Source organism: Nanorana parkeri, unplaced genomic scaffold, assembly GCF_000935625.1.
Source record: "Nanorana parkeri isolate BGI_ZX_2015 unplaced genomic scaffold, ASM93562v1 scaffold261, whole genome shotgun sequence".
NCBI classification, from domain to species: domain Eukaryota; kingdom Metazoa; phylum Chordata; class Amphibia; order Anura; family Dicroglossidae; genus Nanorana; species Nanorana parkeri.
Window position 1 is genome coordinate 856,124 of NW_017306529.1, and position 20,381 is coordinate 876,504.

General features: G+C 43.2%; 1 protein-coding gene across 2 annotated transcripts in view; it reads right to left on the minus strand.

The window, feature by feature from the left end:
- Positions 1 to 500: 500 nt before the first annotated feature.
- Positions 501 to 20,381, minus strand: part of LOC108787442 (janus kinase and microtubule-interacting protein 2) — a 101,145-nt gene continuing 81,264 nt past the window's right edge. The window contains exons 17-23 of one of the 2 annotated variants that reach the window (XM_018556999.1): positions 19,157 to 19,222; positions 14,002 to 14,070; positions 11,276 to 11,353; positions 9,182 to 9,385; positions 6,836 to 6,901; positions 3,292 to 3,365; positions 501 to 934 (exon numbers count right to left, since the gene is read on the minus strand). In XM_018556999.1, coding sequence (XP_018412501.1) covers positions 3,315 to 3,365; positions 6,836 to 6,901; positions 9,182 to 9,385; positions 11,276 to 11,353; positions 14,002 to 14,070; positions 19,157 to 19,222 — 534 coding nt within the window. In that variant the 3' untranslated portion in view covers positions 501 to 934; positions 3,292 to 3,314. The remainder of the gene's footprint in view (positions 935 to 3,291; positions 3,366 to 6,835; positions 6,902 to 9,181; positions 9,386 to 11,275; positions 11,354 to 14,001; positions 14,071 to 19,156; positions 19,223 to 20,381) is intronic. The other variant, XM_018557000.1, reaches the window with a different exon arrangement.

Genomic DNA, 20,381 nt, shown 5'->3' on the forward strand with positions numbered 1-20,381 from the left:
GGGACAGAACCTTCTGATATCCACAGATATGCTACAATGTCTGGTTATCCTGGCTGCATCCAGTGCCCAATTGCCCATACACATCTATGGAGAATCTGGCAGTAGGTGGGTGTCAGACTTTGGGCCTACAGGGTAGTGAAGCAGAAATCATTTAGATCACCCTACTAAAATTGTCAGACCTTTTTCCAAATTAGTGCCTGATCATACATATCAGTGTCCACTCAGAACAGCATAACTCATTTTCATAGAGCTGCTTTTAATGTTAGTAAAAGGATAAAATAATGCTAATTTCTCAGAAAGGTGGCATGAGTGCTGCTGATGGGTCCACATGTTTGCAGATCATTGGGCTTAATAAACAGGAGAATGTAGATGGATGTGCAGCAATCTAATCATCATGCAATTAAAAACCTCTACCCGAGCTTTAGTCATTGCATTACTGTTGTCACTATTCCTGAGTTGAGGCGAATAGCATACCTGTATTAAGTAAACCAGACTGTTATTATTGAATATTTTATTGTAAATAACCTGGTCGGGGATTTGAATATGTCTCCGGCTTTATCCTTCAGAATTTTGATCCTTTTTTGAAGTCTTTCATTTTATGTATGGTGTTACAATAAAAGTGTTCCCCTGCACAGCAGGGAATAGATTGTTTCTCAGTGACTTTGGTTCTGTGCCCAAGGTGCTCTCCTCTTGTTGACCTGCGGTTCCTCTTGGACTCAGCGGAAAGATAAGCATTTCTTCTAAGAGAACACGTCCTATGAGTGCAGCATATAGACGGTGATTCTGGACTACCGTCGAGTAGCAGATCAGGAACAATGGCTTTGAATTATATCTTGCATCTTCTCACTCCAGCGCAGGCATACCTACTGTCCTCCTCTCTGCAGTATGGAAGCATTGGTCTTTTTGCAAGGGCTCATCCGTGTTTCCTAAAAGTCTGAAAGAAACAAAGATGGGAATACAGTTAAAATGGTGAGTTTCCCTTTATCACTGTAGAGTGTGTTAAACAAAGACGTTCTTGTTTGTTCTGACTGTTCTGCTACTTACAGATTTGACTGGTTCATGGCATTTGTTATTTGTCAAGTCTCAGAATTTTTGTTTAAAAGGTTTATTATAAAATATATTTAAAGGGATATTTGACTTAATGGACAGTAATTTGCATTTTCAGGGACTTTATTAGTAAATTAATGAGTTGTGGTTAAACAAAGTAAAAGTTCAATAGGTGGTATTCCATGTTAATTCCAGGGGCTAATTTATAAGCTATCTGCTTGTACTTTCTACAACTCACTTTCACTTTCATAGTTCTTTGCCGGCTTCAGCGTACCAAAGCCAGTGGAGTGCTAAGCACATTTATGAAGCATATTGCTGCGCTTTATAAATGTGCTAATTTTTTTCCCTTTTAAAACAGCATTATGCCTGTGATAGGACCATACTGCTGCTTTTAAAATAAACCCCATATGGATCACAGCAAGGATCCTCTGTGATGATTCACTATGTCTATACCCAGTGGTGTATTCTGGTTTGGGGCTGCCCTAGGCAAGGCAAAACTCGGGCGCCCCTCCCCCCCTACTAAATCACTGGATGCAGTGCACACGCTGTATCCAGCTTTTGACATGTTCCGCTATTAGCGTAGCAGGAAAGCTGTGGTCTCAAGGGGGGCTGTGCAGGATCTGCAATAGGCTCTGCCCACCATAGACCGCGCAGAGCCCAGCACAGATCTGCAGGATCTCAGGGGTCCTGTGCAGGATCTGTGGTGGGCTTTGCAGGCTGCAGAGCCCCCTACGGATCCTGCAAAGCCCCCCAGATCCTCCAGAGACCCCCGTCTACTCCAGATCCCACGCCCGCCGCTTCTTCCCCATTCTAATTAGGCAACCAGGCTGCCGGTTTCTGTGCAGTCCGTCTGCCTAAATGTTTTGGGGGGCGGTATTTTTGCCGCCCCCCTGGAATCTGCCGCCCGAGGCAAACGCCTTGCTTGCTTTGCATCCCTATTTGTTGATATGTAATTAAATTTTCTTTTTAAAACCAATAAAAATGTACTTGGTTAAAAAAATAAATAAACCCCATAGTCATTTTTACCACCGAATACCCAAGAAAAATGATTGGGCCCTACCTGTAAGCCTTAGGCCCAATGCACACACCAATCGGCCGGCACGTACAGCTCCGTGCTGCGTGCGGGGCCCTACCAAGCAGCTGCCGGGAAGGACAGGTGCTGCGTGTGATTAGAACGTAGCCCCCGTCCTTCTCTATTGGGCTACGTGGCCGTACGCCCCCCTACACTCACCTCAATTGCAGGTCCGTAGGGGTGCGGGTGATCGTATTCATACGCCGCCAAATAGATCCTGCATGCGTCCCGGCCAGACAGGTGAGCGTAGGGGGGCGTACGGTCGCGTAGCCCAATAGAGAAGGACGGGGGCTACGTTCTAATCACACGCAGCACCTGTCCTTCCCGGCAGCTGCTTGGTACGGCCACGCACGGCCGTTCCGAGCTGTACGTGCAGGCAGATTCGTGTGTGAATGGGGCCTTACTGACAGCTCTTTGTATTATGGCTTTGTTTTAATAAACCATTTATAAAACTATTAGCACTACATCATTTACATACGTTGACATTCCTTACAGCCACTGACTTCCTAGATTTAACTTTTTATGCTTCAATTCATCTTATTGCGTTTCATGGTTACAAGTTTCATGTTCCCCTCAAAACCAAGGAATCCTACTCTATCTACCATAATTATGTAATGCATGTCAGTTACTTTTACATTTGTTACAGGAACAGAAGCAGGGGGAACTCTTCCAAAGGGGACACCTGTTCTAATGATAGCTGCCAAAGTTTTTTCAATTTTATTTAAACTCATTGACTTTGCAAAGTGAGCATACAACTCTAAAATCTGAAAAGGTGAATAGACTTTAGCTTGCAAAATAGCAATTTGTGGTCACAGTAAATCCACAGTATGGTAAATGCTTGGATGAAACACACCTACTAGATGCAATTCACAGATATGCTGCGTGTTTAAATGCATGTGAAACTGCACCTAAACTATGCAATGCGATCAGCTCTCATTATGCACTTTGTGGGCCATCTTCCATGCACTGCAACAAAAGTAAAGTGTGAACAGGGCCTAGACTACACAGGAAATAAAATATATCAAAGCCACAGCTATACCTACTATGTGATATCTATATCTTTATTGTGTCTATGCCTAGTTCTACATTACATGGGAAATGCATGTCTAAATGCTCAGGTAAATGACAGATTAGATGAATAAATGAAGGCAGAAACATTGGACAGTTCTTACCTGATCAAGAGGTAACATTAATGTCAAGGCCAAATAATGAAGGCAAGAGAAAAGAACAGGAATAGAAAGAGAAACTGAAGAGGAAGAAGAAAAGTGTTTAGAACAAATTGTAAAAACTGCATGTTATATATAAGCAAACAAACTAGTGTAATGCAATATAGCAGTTCATAGCTAGATGCATGGTGTGTGTTGGATATTCCAGGTACTGTTGCACAGAAAGATTAAAGTATATCTAAGAGCCAACATTTTTGTTGTTAGTTTTGTATAGAATAGGAAATGATTAAAATCCCTGTCTCATTTAGGAGATTTTCCTTTACTTCCTGTATGGAAGAAACAACAGGAACAGAGGGGACATTTCTCCAAAGTAAGGCAAATCTTTTTTAGACATTTGTCACCAGAAAAGGTATATCCTGTGTACGTTTTCCCCTCTATTCCTGTTCCAGTGATGACTCTGTGAGGAATTTTGGAGTTCCCAACAATTTCAATACTGGTTACAATGGTCACCTATAATGATGAGTTTAGGTTTGGACCAAACCCAATCCGACGCTGAGCTCCTCCTAACCCTTCTGTGCCACTCAATCAGCTGCAGGCAAGGAATTCCCCCACAGTTTGACATAGGTAAAGGGGTGGGATGCAGTGACATCACTGACCTTTTATGGATACATGCCTATATTTGGTATATGATATATACCTAATATAGCTATGTGGCCATATAAGGTAAATTAAATCAGCATAATTATTACGCCCCTTTGTTTACATGCAGCTGCGGGGCAGGGAATGCCAAGCCCACAGCTGATCCGGTGGAAGTAATCATGGCACTCCTTGTTCAGAGGAGTTCACATTTGGACCGGGGTTGGCCCAAATCTGAGCTCATCCTTAATCACATAGAGAATAAAGAGGGTAAAAATCCTTCCAGTGGGGACACAATCAATTAAAAACTGACAGGGGTATAAACCTTTGCTATTTTATCCAAATAAAAAAAAAAAGTTTGGCTTTGCATTTATTTCAATGAACCCTTGACAACCACATATTTTCAGCCAAAAAGGTTATTAAAGGAGAACTATGGGGGTCAGTGTTTTTCCCCATAGTTCTCCTTAGGGTAACGGGAGGACACAAACTAGCGTCCTCCCGTTACCCTAAGCTCAGTATACCGCGAGCTACAGCTTGCGGTATACTGAGACGCCGCAGCCGGAGCGGTTCCCGACTTAGACGACAGGATCCGCCCAGCTGCGTGAGGCTCTGCCTATCTAGAGGCAGAGCCAGCTGTACCCGCCCCCTCCCCCGTCCGTTCCGCCAGTCAGCACTGGCAGATCGGAGAGGGGAATCCATCCCCTCCCCCTGTCACGGCAGAGAGCCGTGACAGGATAGAGAGGTGAGCGAACCCGGTATGTGTTCGCTCCCCTCCCGATCTACTGAGCCGACCTGTGACAGTCTCATTGTCAAAGGTCGGCTAGAACTATGAGGTGAGTGAAAAGCACTCACCTCATAGTTCTCCTTTAAGTGTTTCCTTAAAAGATCACTCATCCTCATAGTTCGAGCTGATGTGCGACAATGAAACTGTCTCACAACGGCTCAACAGATCGGTAAGTGAGCGAACACATACCGTCGTTATGCACTTTGTGGGCCACCTTCCATGCCTCATAGTTCAAGCTGATGTGTGACAATGAAACTGTCTCACAACGGCTCAATAGATCGGGAAGTGAGCGAACACATACCGTCGCTCGCTCACTTCTCGATCATCTCCCTGCAGAGAACAGTGACTGTCAGTCACGGCTCCCCGCAGGGATTCCCCCCCTCCGAACCCCCAGCGCTGACTGGAGGAACGGATGGGGGAGAGGCGGGTACAGCTAGCTCTGGCTCTACGTAGGCAGAGCCAGCTGTCATTCACGCAGCTGGGTGGATCTCGACAGCATTGTCGGGATCCGTCCCGGCTGCGGCAGTCTCAGTATACCGCGAGCTGTAGCTCACGATATACTAAGCTTTGGGTCACGGGAGGAGGTTAGTATATGTCGTCCCGTGACCCTTAAGAGAACTATGGGGAAAAACACTTACCCCATAGTTCTCTTTAATGCTGAAAGTAAATGTGTTTTGCCTTTTCAACACAAAGCAACAGTTTCAATTTATTAGTGTCCCCACCAGCTGCACATATTTACGTCTTCTTTGCTCATTTGCCATACCGTTCAGCTGCCAGAAATGAATAGAATTAGCTCTGTGTATGCTTGAAGTTGCTACTTGGAGCTTACACAGGACCGAGGACTCTCTCCATGTGGCAACATTGATAACAGTGAGAGAGGGAAGGAAGGGAAGTTAAATATATGCAGCTGGTAGTGCCATCATTAGAATGAACATGTTGCTGTGCCCTGCAAGCATACTGAATACTGCTTCATTTTATAAGCAGGGCATTCCTCATGCTTGTCTAGATGCTGTTGGTGGTAGCCAGGGTGTAAAGTAAGCATATTTTTGCTTTTTCTTCTAAAGTTTTATATATATTTTTTACATGTAACATGTATTTTTTTACATGGGGTGCAGGGGTCTAACAGTTAATTGGACCTGGCCTTTTGGTTGCACTGCCCAAAATGGTTTAAGGGTAATTGTATTAACATTTTTTGTCAAGGATTAATCTACTTCCAAAACTCCTAATTGTGTGAAATGTCTCTTTCTTGGATAATGAGAAGAGGATCTTTTATCTCTTTAGAAAAATAATCAGCCTAGTTCTCACTTTTAATGTCTTTCTAAAGATGTATTAGCTAGCTTCCTGAGGCGGGATTAATTCAATAGCACAATACAATAGCTTGGGGATGAGGACTTGCAAATGGTTACATGTGTAACATCAATGGGGGTGGTGTATGTTGTCATTGATGATACAGCCTAGACAAATAGAATCTAAGAATGTGACAAAAATCAGAGGAGCTGAATGAGAAGGGACAGTTAGAGATCCTCAATCTCTATATATACTACACATATACATTATATTATTAATAGCAGTACATTTATATCACGCGCATAGATTCTAAATGTGGTTGCTGCTACAACTATGGATATTGTTTCAAGGCTAAGTAGACAATAGAGGTCAAAAAGAGACACATAGATACAAACAATAAGAGATTTAGATACAACACATAGGAAGGGACAATACTGGCAATGTGAATTCAACATATATTACTTGACTCATTTGTAGCAAATGGGTTAAACAGCATTCAAAACCCAATTACATTTGCCTAAAAGTAATCAGGCCTTTACAAGATGGCTTGTATTATACACAGTTTACCTGGAATTTACTCAGGTAAGCATACACATTTACCTCTATCAGATACAACTAAGCATATTTATTTTTAGCTTAGCATGCCTTTAATACTCTTAAACTATTATGTGTTTCAAAAAGTAGTACAGTTATTTTTAACATGACTACAATAACTGTCGGTTTTTGTAAACCAAATATGAGATCCAATATATAGACTAAATGATTAAGTCACAACTACAAATAGCTTTAAGGAGAACAAAAGTGGTACTGTGCGTATAAAGGACATTAACTTTTACAACCAACCTTTTCCTCCAAGTCTTTTATCTGTCTCTTCTGAATATCAGTTTTATCCTCCAGATCCCGTATCCTCTGAAACAAAAGAGAAAATATACAATTACTGTATTTAGCAGACCTGTAATTGTCAGGACATTCTTTTGAGGACTAAACTAAAGGTGTATTTAAATACAAAAATTGGAAATCAAAAAATATTTTTCTTGGAGTCCTTTAAAAAACATAGGAAGTCTTTAACCTTTGGGTTATACTGCCACCTACAAGAGGACTGGATTCGGTTTGTAGCAAAGCTGTATTATGCTCATGGTCAGGCTGTGTCCCTCAATGAACTCCAAGAAAATTATTTTACAGTGAGAACAAAAATCCTATTTTCTTTCCCCTCCATTGAGGGACCTTTGAAAAATCAAAAAGCGCAGCCCAAATGAGGGGAAGCAACACAGCAAACGACTGCTAAAAGGTCCAACATTATAAACACCTGAAGGACCTTACACACCAAGCTGACAAAAGATGAGGGAGAAACATCCACCTGGTAAAGAATATGTGAACAGAAGACCAGGTGGCAACCTTACAAATCTGGGAAACAGAGGCCTGATACTGAAAATCCTAAGCGGAGCTCACTGCCCTTTTAGAGTGAGTCTTAACAGAAAAGGGGGGAACCTGATCCTTGATACCATAAGCCTGAATTATGATCTGCCTGAGCTTCCTCGAGATGGTGGAACAGGAAGCCAGGGGTTAGGTAGATTACCCTGGGGAATTTTTGAACTAAAGAAATATACAGCTTTTAGATACAGAATGGAGCGAATGCCCCCATCAGGCTTAGGAAAGTTGAACAGGTTGGATAAAAAAAAAACCCTGAAGCCAAAGGAACTGGAGCAATGACACTTTGATGCAGGACCTAAGAGGGATTGATGGAGACTTGTTCATCTGTGCAGTGGCACTGGGGAGGGGGCATGGAGTGAAATTCTAGTTTGTGGAATAGCAACCTCCTGCACCCAAGTGTCTGAGATGCAAGTTGTTCAAGGATTGGCTGAGGAGTTTGAAGCTGTCTGAGGATTTGAAAGGCCATTGGGCTGATTTATAAAGTGTTAATAAACAAAGTTCGCTGTGCATTATTGCCACTAGATGGAGCCAGGGAGCATAGGGATTTCAACAAACAGGCTCAGAGTAAGAGGCAAGGCCTCAGATATTCACAAAACCTGGACAGCTGGTAGTAGGTGGGGATCAGATAGTAAAAGGTAAGCAAAGTCACTGTAGAAAGGCAGCAGGAATGGATTGAAGTTCTGTTTTTTTTGGAAGCAGGAGCAGAAGCAGGGAGATGCTACCTTGAAGCTGTATGGAGGGAAAGAGAGCACTGCTTAGTCCAGTGGATGGTATCAATGCTCAGTCCCATAGTGTTAACCCTTTCTGTGGGAAAACTGTGGGAAAAAAAGTGAATTGTGGTCTGAGTAATTGAGGAAGCTGCTGGTGCTGGACATGACCAGACTACTCTCTAGGTAAGTATTCAGCGGAAGGGCAAGGGCTGAGGCAGTGCAAGAAGCTCTGTGTCTGGAAAGTGCTCTGCAGCTAACTTTTACCAGAATTGAGTCTGGAAAGCACCCTATGTGAAACCCACTGTTCAAAGGTCACTTTAAAGTATCCCCCCAGCATCCAATACAGCAAGGTCCGGAGGCCAAAAGCCAAAATCCAGGCTAAGGATGACTGGCCAGGAAAGCTGGAATTAAAAAGACAAAGCTCTAGTAGTGATGTAAAGAACAGTCTTGGTTAAAGAAAAAAAAGCTGAAGAATAAAAAATGTGCTAGAAAAAAATAAGTTACTTACTTACACAGTTACAGTACACAGCAAAGCTGCAAAATTGACCACCATCCTGGAACACTAGTAAAAAAAACTCAGGCATGCTAGTGGTGGGAGGAGTTATCCTGGGACGGCCTACATTTTTTTTGTTTGCAAGTGTCTAGTCCTCCTATAGGCGGCAGCATAACCTGAACGGTGAAGACTTCCAGTTTCCAACAATGGATAAGAAAGAAATAAGCCATCAGCTTGTAGATGGCACTGCAGATTTCAACAAAGCCTGAAGGTGGTAGTGCACATTTGATTAATACTCTTAATTTTCAGAAACAATATTGTTGCAAAAAAATAATTAAAACATAGAAACAATTTTGTTTGTTTACATTTTTGAGCTTTTGTCAACCTATAATAACAAAATTAGGTATCCATAATAGTCAGAGGGTTTTGGTTAACCAACGCATGCTGATACTAATACATTTGCCCTGGGCAATGATCTTTTGCTACAAAAGGGTTAAAGAATCAGATGTGGAACTGGGTACATTAACGGCCCAAACACCATCACTGGAATCATACCTGGTGAGCTTGTTGGAGAAGCTCCATTCTTTCCTGTAGGATCTGACAGTCAAACTCTCTGCTTTTTCTTAACATTTGTCTTCTGAGCTTTTCCACAGCCATCCTGAGCTCATCTTGCTGCTTGTCATTTAGAAGCTCTCCAAACTTAATGGCTGTATCTTGCTGCAGTGCATTATAAAGTGTGGCCTCCAGTTCTTGGATTCGCTGTTCAATCAACAGTCAGAGACAATGAAAATACAGTCAGCGCTAGCTATAATAGTCAATGGTTACACATTTTCACATACTTGCGAGACATTTTGTGCAAATTAAATTATTAATTTTGTAATAGCATTAAAGTGTATCAAAACCCAAGACCAAAATGTGTAAGACATTGTAGCTTATTAGCCCTTAGATGTGGTGGTTGCATTTGTTTTCTTTTTATGGCTGGTTTTCCTTTATGTTCACCTGGTGATCCTGGAGAAGCAGTATTATCATCCTAGGACAGGAACTGTGTTAGGACTATCTCCCCCATATTGTGGAGATGGGGTAAGTGCTCCTTCCACACTTCTGGTCCTAGTGTGACAACGTTACTCCTTGGAAAAGTAAGCGTAATTCCCAGACCATTAATATTTGGGCAATGTCTTAAGTACTATAGGGAATATGATAACCAGACACAACTGGAGTAGGACCTAAGAGAGGCACAATTTTGCCTGATTGTTCTTGGGTCTGTGGGTGCCTGAGTAAACTATCCTGTTTTAGGTAAGAGCCACAAATGAGAAGCTCTCAACGGAGCAGATTAGGATCCCAGATGAAACTGGCCAAACAAAATACAATCTGTAGGGACTGTTGTATACATTATAAAGGCAAGGACATGCATGTCATGTCTTTGGTTACACCAAACATACTGTATATAATTGTAATAATAGTGGAAAACCTTTTACACTTTGTGGCCCAAACACGCCCCCCGCCCCCCATAAATGTGGACATACTATAGTTGATAGCATAATGGTAGGTGTGGGCTATAAAGCTGACCATATACAGGGCATCTAATGTTTATACTGTATTATGTATTTTTTGTATTTAATGTGTACATAACACTAGTGATGCATCAATACCGATACTAGTATTGGTGTCGATACCGAGTATTTGGGGCGAATACTCCCCCAAATGCTGCCGATGCCGGAACTTTCGGTATCAAGAAGCTAGGCAACGAATGATTACACGCTGCCTGGCTTCCTGATTGGCCGGGAAGCTGGCTCCATGCTCCCTTGTCATCAGGTGATGAAGGAGCATGGAGACGGCTTTCCAGCTAATCAGGAAGCCTGGTGGCGAGTCATTACACGTCGCCCGGGTTCCCGGCTAATCAGTAAGCCAGGCGGCGAGTCATTAAACGTCACCCGACTTCCGTAATGGGACTTCCGGTATCGGTGAGTACCGGGAAAAAATATTGGTACTAATACTCTATTTTGCGCGATTTTGCTTTTTTCTATGGAGCCCGACGGAGAAGGTCGCGCTACCGTCGCTGGATCGTCGCTGGAACAGCGCCCCGAAAGTCGCGCTAGCCCGGCCGCTGCAAAGGTATGTCGCTACATGTGAATGGGGCGTTACGTTTTTGGATGTAATCATTACCAGGCTTTTAGATCCTCTTTTTAATTGACATAAACGTCTGCTCTACTGTAAGCCTTGTCCGGGAGAGTAGTGAGTTGCATTTTGCAGACTCAACACTACATTCTCTGCACATCAACTGCCTGCACTGTGTCTGAATGTAGCTCCATTCATCTATAAAGAGAAATTAGCCAGAAAAGCCAGAAAGCTACTAGGCAGCTGCTAGTCTGCAAATGCAGAGTGAGCATTGCCTACCTAAACAAACCCTTTAAAGTGGTGTTGGATGAGCATGTGAACCCAGGTAGTCTCTGTTTACTAGGTAAGGAACAATAGAAAATCCAACCAAAATGATGGATCTTCCAGTGCGAGTGCCAGCTTTCCCGGGTTGCAACTCAACTATTACTTTTCTAGAAATGTTGAGTACTTTGCTTGGCTGCACTAATATTATTTGACTCCAACAATAATCTCCATTACTACTGTTTATGTATAAAAATGATACAATACACTCACCATGTATGCTTGGTCCAGAGCTTGTTTTCTATAATCCAGTTCTTCTTCCAAATAACCCTTGAGCTTGCAGAACTGTTCCTATGAAAATCAAACCACATAAAACAGCAAACCTGTGTTAGTAAGCTGTTGCCATATTTCAGAATGCAAATCTGATACCCACCAATTACTAAGAAACCTCGAAGCCACTTCTTTCAGAGAGTGGTAAAGCATAAGAGATTGGCCAGGCCACAGATCTGGCATAGACATAGCAGGGGATGCCACTTCATTTATAATAATGGGCAACTTTTATTTATAATAAGCCCCTTATACAATCTAGCATTTTGGTTTAGCCCCTAAGATTGGATGATCTGTTGCTCTGACTTAAAGAGGAGGATTGGGGGCGTGTCACTCCCTATGGAGCTGGACTTCCAGGTTCAAGGTAATTAACACATATTAATACTATATATATTCCTCTATATATACATACTATGTACATGTCACTAATAGCTCTCAAGGGGAGGCTACCCCCAAAACGTGTTAGCTTCTTTCAGCCACATGTACACCTGTCTGGTCGTCATGAGTGTTTGGAATGTTTAACCCTTGGACTCCTATGTGCCCATTTAGGGGCAGTTATGCTGATTTCTTATTTGGATTATGTGAGTAGTTAATGTATCGAGACTTACATAGTTACATAGTATTTGAGGTTGAACAAGACACAGGTCCATCAAGTTCAATCTTTGTGTGTCTGTGTGTGTGTTGTGCGTGCATGTGTGTATATGAGTCCCTGTGTGGTCTAGTTAAATCATTTTTCAATTTTTTTTTCTATTCTGCTTGCTACCTCGGAGGTACCGAGCAGAATACCCGAGCCGAATGCCGGCATTCGGCTATTCACTCACTGCCGCATGGCCCCTTTGAGAATAGGGGCGAACGGCAGCAAGTGAGCTGCCAGAGCTTCGGCTCAGCCGATCCAGATATTGGATCGGCTGAGTCGAACTCCTTCTGTACTTTGGCTCAGCCGAACATGCTCTACCGAAGGCAGCCATGTACGGCTGATTTTAGCCAATGTACGGCTGAAATCAGCCATACAAGGCTGAATTGAATAGCCGAAAAGCGTTCAGATCACTTCACTTTAGGTCGGTTATTCACTCAGCTGCCTTCAGCAGCTGAGTGAATAACCCCCTAAGTCCAAGGAGTGGGATGACTTGGATGTTAAAGTCTACAGTAAACCTACCCACACAGACCAGTATCTGCTTTTTGACTCCCACCATCCACTGGAACACAAACTGAGGGATATATGTTATAAAGACAAAGAACACTGACATCTCTGAAGCTTTGCAAGTTTGTGGCTAACCAGGCTGGGCTTTCAAAAAAGCATCCGGAAGTTCAAGCAAAAACATGGGACCATCAAACAGAAAGAAGAAACAGAACACATGGGGTAATATAGTTATCTTGTATGTGGTTGGAGTGACAGAAATTCTCAGAAGGGTTTTTAGGAAACATTGGATGCCTGTGTCTTTCAAGCCAGCAATACACTGTGACAGACGCTTGTACATCCAAAAGACGAAACACCCAAACACAAGTGAATTAACTTGGTAAATGCAGCACAGTGTAGTGAAGAATGCAAAGGCCTGCATATTGGGGAGACAAAACAACCTCTCAACAAATGGATGGCCCAACATAGGAAGGAAAATTCTGCAGGTCAGGTTGTTTTTCTACAGTCTATCTTTGGGGAAACTACAAAACCCCATTTGCAGTGTGTCTACCCCTGCACTACAAGGATTAAATGCTCGTTTAGGTCTAGGCTATGGGGAAAAGCAGTTTTACTCACCTGATCCCTACTCCCCCGGCCGTCGGCGCTCACTTCGTCTTCCCTACACACTGGCTTGTGGACTGACTTGAGGCTGTAGGTACCAGTCTTGTAGCCTAGAGGGAGCCTGCAGAAGTAAAAGTATTTTTCCCTGATATGTTAGACCTAAACAAGCATTTAACCCTTGCAGTGTGGAAACCACGCCACTGAAAGGGGGTTTTGTATTTTTCCTGTAGTTCAACTTAAAGGAAAAGGGACATTATATCGAGGTTAGTGAAGTGCAGATTTTGGATAGAGAGGACAAATAGTTTGCCAGTTGAAAGAGGCCAAAGCCGTAAAGCTGGACCATCCTTAAATAGGGATGTGGGCCTTTGATACCTTCTGTTGTCCACATATGATGCCTTTTCAACATATTTTCAATGATTTCACAACAACCCACACCTTCAGCCATGTAAGTCCAAGGATTAATAACTTTATAGACTTCCTGACACCAAGGGATGGGGTTATGTAACTAGAACAGAATGGTTCCACAATTTGTATACCTCCCATTCTGTTCCTGGACAATCAACATCTGCTGTGACACATTGCAGGGTGATTGGATCAAGGTGACCATGTTACCCCTGTGGCTAAAAATGTTGGGCTGTGTTTCTGACACTCATTAGGACTGAAAAGCTGCTTGGAAAGTTTACACATTTCACGACAAGTCAGGTTCAATGTGACCTGCTACTACTAAGTAATACAAGAAGGATTTTTACCAAAACTACTGATATTTCCTCTTAAAAGTTGATAATACACTGAGCAAATTTCAGGTCACATAGTTGCTCAACTTAGAAACCTTATGAATGATATTAATGATGGACCCCTGTTCTTGTGCAGTGGGTAAAATACAGATCAAGGAATAAAGTGGTGTGTTAAAACTTGGCAGTCTGTAACAGCTTACCATATCACTTTCCAACTCCAACATCTTCCGATGTAGGGCAGCTTCTGCTCCTTCTATTTGCTGTATCCACTGCAAGGTAAGCAAAAACTCTCTCACACAAAGTAATAACAAGTCAAATATATTTCTCTACTCATATTTTAACAGCGATTCATATGACAATGCATACAAAAGAATGTTGTTTTCGTTCCTGGAAACACTGTTTGGAGTTAGCTTTACATTTTCTTTATCTATAACACAAGATGACAGATCCATATATGTGCCCATTTTGTTTCACCTTCAAACTTCTCTAGAAATTATTCCAAAAATATATCTGATTGCTAAATGTATTACATTAAAGTGCATTTTATAATATTTTTAATCATTGTATAATGTCACAACTCTAGTCAGGTACATAAAAAATTTAATTATGAAGGGGGCAACGTGTACAAGCAATACTAGATGGAAACTTATACAGAATAATCTTGTGTATCTTAAAGTGATATTAAACCTTCATTGTTCTTTTTTTTGTTTTGTTTTATAATGGGGAGGTCCACACTTACCTGAGTCCGGTGTTCTTCTTATTTAAACTGCTCTTCTTCCATGTGCTCCAGCTTGTCCCCAAACTGCTCTCCCCTCCCCCCCTTTGCGGGTGTCTCCTTCAGCCAGTCGGAGACACCCGTGAGTGCTCGCTCCCGGCTTCGCCCACATCTAGCTGTGTGAGTCCATGGACACACACAGCATGTTGCAAGCAAAGCTGCGCATCTCCTTCCAACAAATTGGCTGACGGCAGAAGGAGCCAATTGCTCCTCTGCCCTCAGTACCCTCCCCCCACCGGCAAACAGGACGTTCGGGGACCAGCGAAGACTTCAAAGACCCGGCTGAGGTAATAAGGAAATGGAGGTAAGTGTGGGGGGGACAGGGCAACTTGGAAAGGTGCTGGGCATTTTTTACATTAAGGCCTCATTCACACAGTGTACAGTTGGGACGTACAGATCCATGCGGCATGCACAGCCGCATCGGGTCGTTCCCGGGAGGGACAGGTGCTTCGTGTGATTGCATGCAGCAGCCTGTTCTTCCCTATGGGAGGATGCGGCCGTACGCTGTCATACGCACACCCAAGCTGCACATCCTTGCGGATGCGGGTGTCCGTGCTCGAACGCAGACAGGATCCCTCCTGTCTGCGTACGAATACAGACACCCGCACGGATGTGCAGCTCAGGTGTGTGTACGGCCGCGTAGAGAAGAACAGGCTGCAATATGGCCGTGCACGCCACACGGATCTGTACAGCCCGACTCTACGCTGTGTGAATGAGGCTTAATACAGAAAATGCACTAAGGTTAAAAATGCCCATCCTTTAGTACCACTTTAATATTGGTCTTATTTGATAGGCTTTGTTAAAAAAAGGTGATGATTATGTACAAATGTAGTAAGCCATACCTGCCTTCTAAGCATAATTTTATTCAGGGTAGATCAACCACAATTATGAAAAGGCTAGTTGCTATAGGCAATAGCACGCTTAACACTCTTCTTTGTCTAACCTAATAAAATCATATGTCACACTCAAACTGTCAGAATAAAACAATATCTCTCATATGACAACAATCAATTGTGACCAAAAAAAGCATAGATAAGATATATTTAATATAAATATACAGTAGTAGCATAGTATAGTGGTCAAAAGTAGGGCTGCAACAACTAATCGACATAATCGATTATAATCGATTATTGAAAAAGTTGTCAACTTTTTCAATAATCGATTAATCGGCTTCTGATCAGTTGGCCCTGTTCACAGCTCCACACGCTGTGCACCGCACCTCCTCCCCACCTCACGCTCGCCGCTGCCAGACCCGCTCGCATCCACGCTCCACACGTCGCACCTCCTCCCCGCCTCACATTTCCTGCCCATCCACAAATCGGCACAGGGACGCGGGGAGATGTAGTAAAGAGGAGCAGGTGTGGGGGTATGGCAACTGCTGATAGACAGGTCCGATCTCAGAAGCACGTTGCTGGAAGACTGCACTTTCCACAGTCTATTTAAAGTGCTAAACCGGGTAATAGGGTAATAGGCCTTCTTAGTACAGTCATGTTCACATTTCAGCAATTAAATGATATTTAATTAAATAAAATACAGCACAAAGAGGTGGTATAAAATGTCCTAACCAATAGACAATATCCCAGTTGCCCAACAGCCACACTTGTGCAGTTTTAAGTAGGGATGCTCAGATACAAAGTACCATACTTGGTACAAGTACAAGTACAGATACTTTTCCAGCTCTAAGACTAGACAATAGAAAAACTCAAAAGTTAGGAGGCAGCTGTCATTTGTAAGGAACATACTGGGCTCCTGGGATTTGTGCATCCCTGTTTTAATGTCCAAGTACTTACAGATACAAGTTCTGCTACATTTTTGTTGATTGTCATGTGACAGTTTTCCTAAAACAATACGGACTAATGATTTCAGAACAGTGGTGGAGCGCCAGAGCCCTGTTACAGCTGCAACTGCTACAACCCTGGTAGCTCTCATGAAAATGACAAGTATCGACACTGGTATCTGAACTGGTGTCTGAACATCCCTAGTTTTAAGCCTTCATTTATAAAAGTTCTGCCTGGCATATAGCCGGGAGGATTCCGTTCGCACAACACTAGTGCCCCTAGATAGTGCTGTAGAGTATAGGAAATTCCTATAGCTGTCACCGCCATCTAGCTATACTCTGGGTGGAACTTTTATGAATGAAGCCCTTAGTGCAGTGGTTCTCAACCTTTCTAGGGCCGGGACCCCTTGGTAACATTTGCCAAGTTGTGGTGACCCCCAACGGTAAACTTTAGGGATGACGCGGCTGCTGCGACATCTGGCGGTGTTGGCGGGAGAACTGACACTGCTGCGCTAGGAGAGGACTGAGGAGGACTCTCACCGAGCACAGCAGAAATCACACAGCGACCCCACAGGTTGAGAACCACTGCTGTAACAGCTAAAATGGCAAACCATATAACACAAGCCGAGGGTGTCAGCTTTTATTATTAATAATAATGATAATAAAAGGTTTATGTTTTCTTTTAGAAAAAAAATACTATTATTTTTATTATTATTTATTATTAGAGGGGGTGACACCAAAATGACTGTCAGTCATATTGGTGTCACCGCCTCCACTGGTGGCATCCGGGTGCGGGCTGCACCCCCTCGTGACGCCACTGAATGCTGGGACTTGTAGTTCCCTGTGTGATATGTGATGTGTGTGTGGGGGGTGCAGGGACAATGAGGGCATGCTGGGACTTGTAGTTCCCTAGGTGATATGTGGAGGCTGTACAACTACAAGTCCCATCATGCCCTCATTGTCCCTGTACACCACATATCACCCTGGGAACTAAAGGTCCGAGCATGCCCTCATTGTCCTTGTACACTTCCCCCCCATATCAAAGTGTTATTATTCCTAAATAAAATGTATGTGGACAGGATTAGGTGCCGGAAATCCACCATTGGGGAGAGCGGTGATGCCTGCAAATTGTGTACTGACAGTGTAGAAACCTTCCACAGGAAAGTTCTCTCTCTTTTATTGACCTGGAATATTATATACAATATACAGTATATCTATCAGTGATATACAACACGTCACACAATGCACAGGACACAGAAACATAGGAATTGATGAAGCTTACAAGCTCACAGGGACAGACACACACATACACAAACACTGTGACAGACACACACACATTCAATGACACACACATACAATGACACACTGACAAACACAGTGACACACACACATACAATGACACACTTACATACAATGCCACACACTGACAAACACAGTGACACATACAATGACACGCATACATACAATGACACACACATACAGACAAACACACACACACAGACTAGTACCTGCAGCTCGGGACCAGGAAGCAGTGAGGAGAGAATGGCTCCTCCCACAGTGCAGAGAGTGGCCCCGAGGAGGTAATGTGAGGCTCCAGAGAAGGCACATGGCGGGGATGAGCGGCACCAAAGTCAGCACAGGGGGCAGAGCTGAGATCATTACAGCAAAAGCCCGGAGCCCGGTCCACTCAACTACATGATTACCGCGGGTCTGCCTGTATCAATATTGTGCTCATCCCGGCCAGCCCGCTTATCGCTACCCGGCGGCCCCCGTTGTTACGCCACTGACTCCCGGCGACCCCTGACCCGAGGGGGTCCCGACCCACAGGTTGAGAACCGCTGCCTTAGTGTGTATACCAGTGTGCAGTTCAAACACCCATAAAGTCAGGTCTATTGCTATCAGTGAAGGTTCATCCTGGCCAATGGTATGAAGCTGCCAGCATCAATATTGATTGTTGCTTGCAAATCATCTGCTATCTGGGTACCTTGTGCATGGGAGTTACTTTATCCTGAAACATACTCCTGGCATGCACAACGGTCAGTGTATAGTTAGTAAGAAATTTCTAACAAGCGTGGAAAGAGATTTTAAGGATGAAGAAACATACAAAGTCTCTTCTACCATAAATTCCTACCTGCTAGCGATTCTAGTTTAAGCAACTTTAGTTCCACTTATAAATTAAAACTGAATTTAGGGTAGCTAAAAACACATATGAAATGTAATCATTTCATTGAAATGCAAACGTGTCAGTATCTTATTTTGACTTGGCATCAGCCTCTTGCAGTCCATACACAGCACAGCTCAGAGTGGGAGAGGGAGAAGCAGCCAATTAGACGTGTTGCAGTGCAGGAAACATGCTGACAAGAGGAGAAAGCACAGTCACAGAGATGAGCTCATCAGTCTGCTGTTTCTCCTTTTACTGTCCAGTCACAGTGTGGGGGCGGGGAGAAGACCTGTAGGTAAAAGTGAAACTGCAGAAGAGAAAGATCAGGTCCCCTCTTCAGCTAGGCAGAGCTGTGCTGTGTTGCAGAGCTGTGAAAAACTCAAGACTGGAAACCTATGCCAGGTAAAACAGCTCGCATATATGTATTTCTGCGCATTTAGCTGTTTGCCTGGAGTCCAGCTTCAATTTCTGAAACAAAATGACAATCCATACATCGCTCTATATAGCTTTCTATAAAGTAGCCAGGGAAATCATGTGAATAATGTATGAGAATAGATGGAGCACCATTAAGGCATTCACTCTAATAGGTATTATGGAACTCTCATTGACTTTTAAACTATTTCATAAATATTTGATCATTACCTTCTCAGCCAGGGATAAAACAGTACTCGCTTGAATAATGGCAACTTGTTCTTCATTTCTCAGGTTCTGCAAACATTAGAAATAGCTGTTAATGTCAAATTATTACTTATCATAAACAGGTTTTAATCGCAGAAGTAAGGCTGCGTTCACACCTGACCGTTTTGTAGGGCGTTCTACGCTCGACGAACGCTCTACAAAACGGTCAAAAATATAAATTGCATTGTAGTCAATGCCCTCGTTCCCACCTAGGCGTATTTCCGCCCGTCCCTAACGCCCTACAAAACGGCCCACGCCTGAAAAGGTCCCGGGACAACTTTGGGCCGTTTTGTAGGGCGTTTTCCATTTGAATTCTGCCAAGTAGCCTTTGGAATCGCGCGACGGTCGCGCAACTTTTTTACCGCGAATCGCGGTAAAAAAAACGCGTGATGGTCGCGCGACAGACGCACATATTACAATACGCCTAGGTGTGAATGGGGTCTAAAACCTGGTGTCTGGAAACCTGTATCCAAAAATATCCTGAATACAAAAGTCTTTTTTTTACAGGGGCTTGTACCCTAAAAATGGCCAGAATTAAACAACAAGAATCACCCTCTGACTTCAATGGGGTTCACCTTTAAAGTGACATTAAACCCTCAGATTTTTTAACATAAAACAATACTGTAATGTGTGCCTTACTGTAATCCATGGTTGTTCCCCTTCTCTTTGCTGCTCTCCCTTTTAAATCTGTATCTGTTCTCATGCTCTGCAGAACTTCTGTTTTGCAGCAGACTGCCTTGTCTCTGAAATGGATACATGGTGTCTGTGTATTGGTTTGAAACCTGAGCCAGCACTACAGGAAGAGGCAACCAGCTGCAAAGGGAAGTTCTCCCCCAGCATGAGAAGAGATACAGATTTAAAAGGAAGAGCAGCAAAGAGAAGAGAAACTACCATGGATTACAGTAAGGCACACATTACAGTATTGGTTTATACTAAAAAATCTGAGGGTTTAATGTCACTTTAAGTTTGTGATCACAAACAAGATTCACTAAACCCTTGACAAATCGAACCTGGGCAGAGTTGCCTATTACTACCCAGCTCTCTCTGTGGACTACAGAGCATCTCACACATATGTTTTGAATAAGAGGAGAGGAGGAGATTTTCTGTAGTCCTAGCACTTTTTGTACTTCCTAGAACGGGAAGTATGTCACTGTCAGGATCACCAGGTGCAACTAAAGGGGGAAAAAAA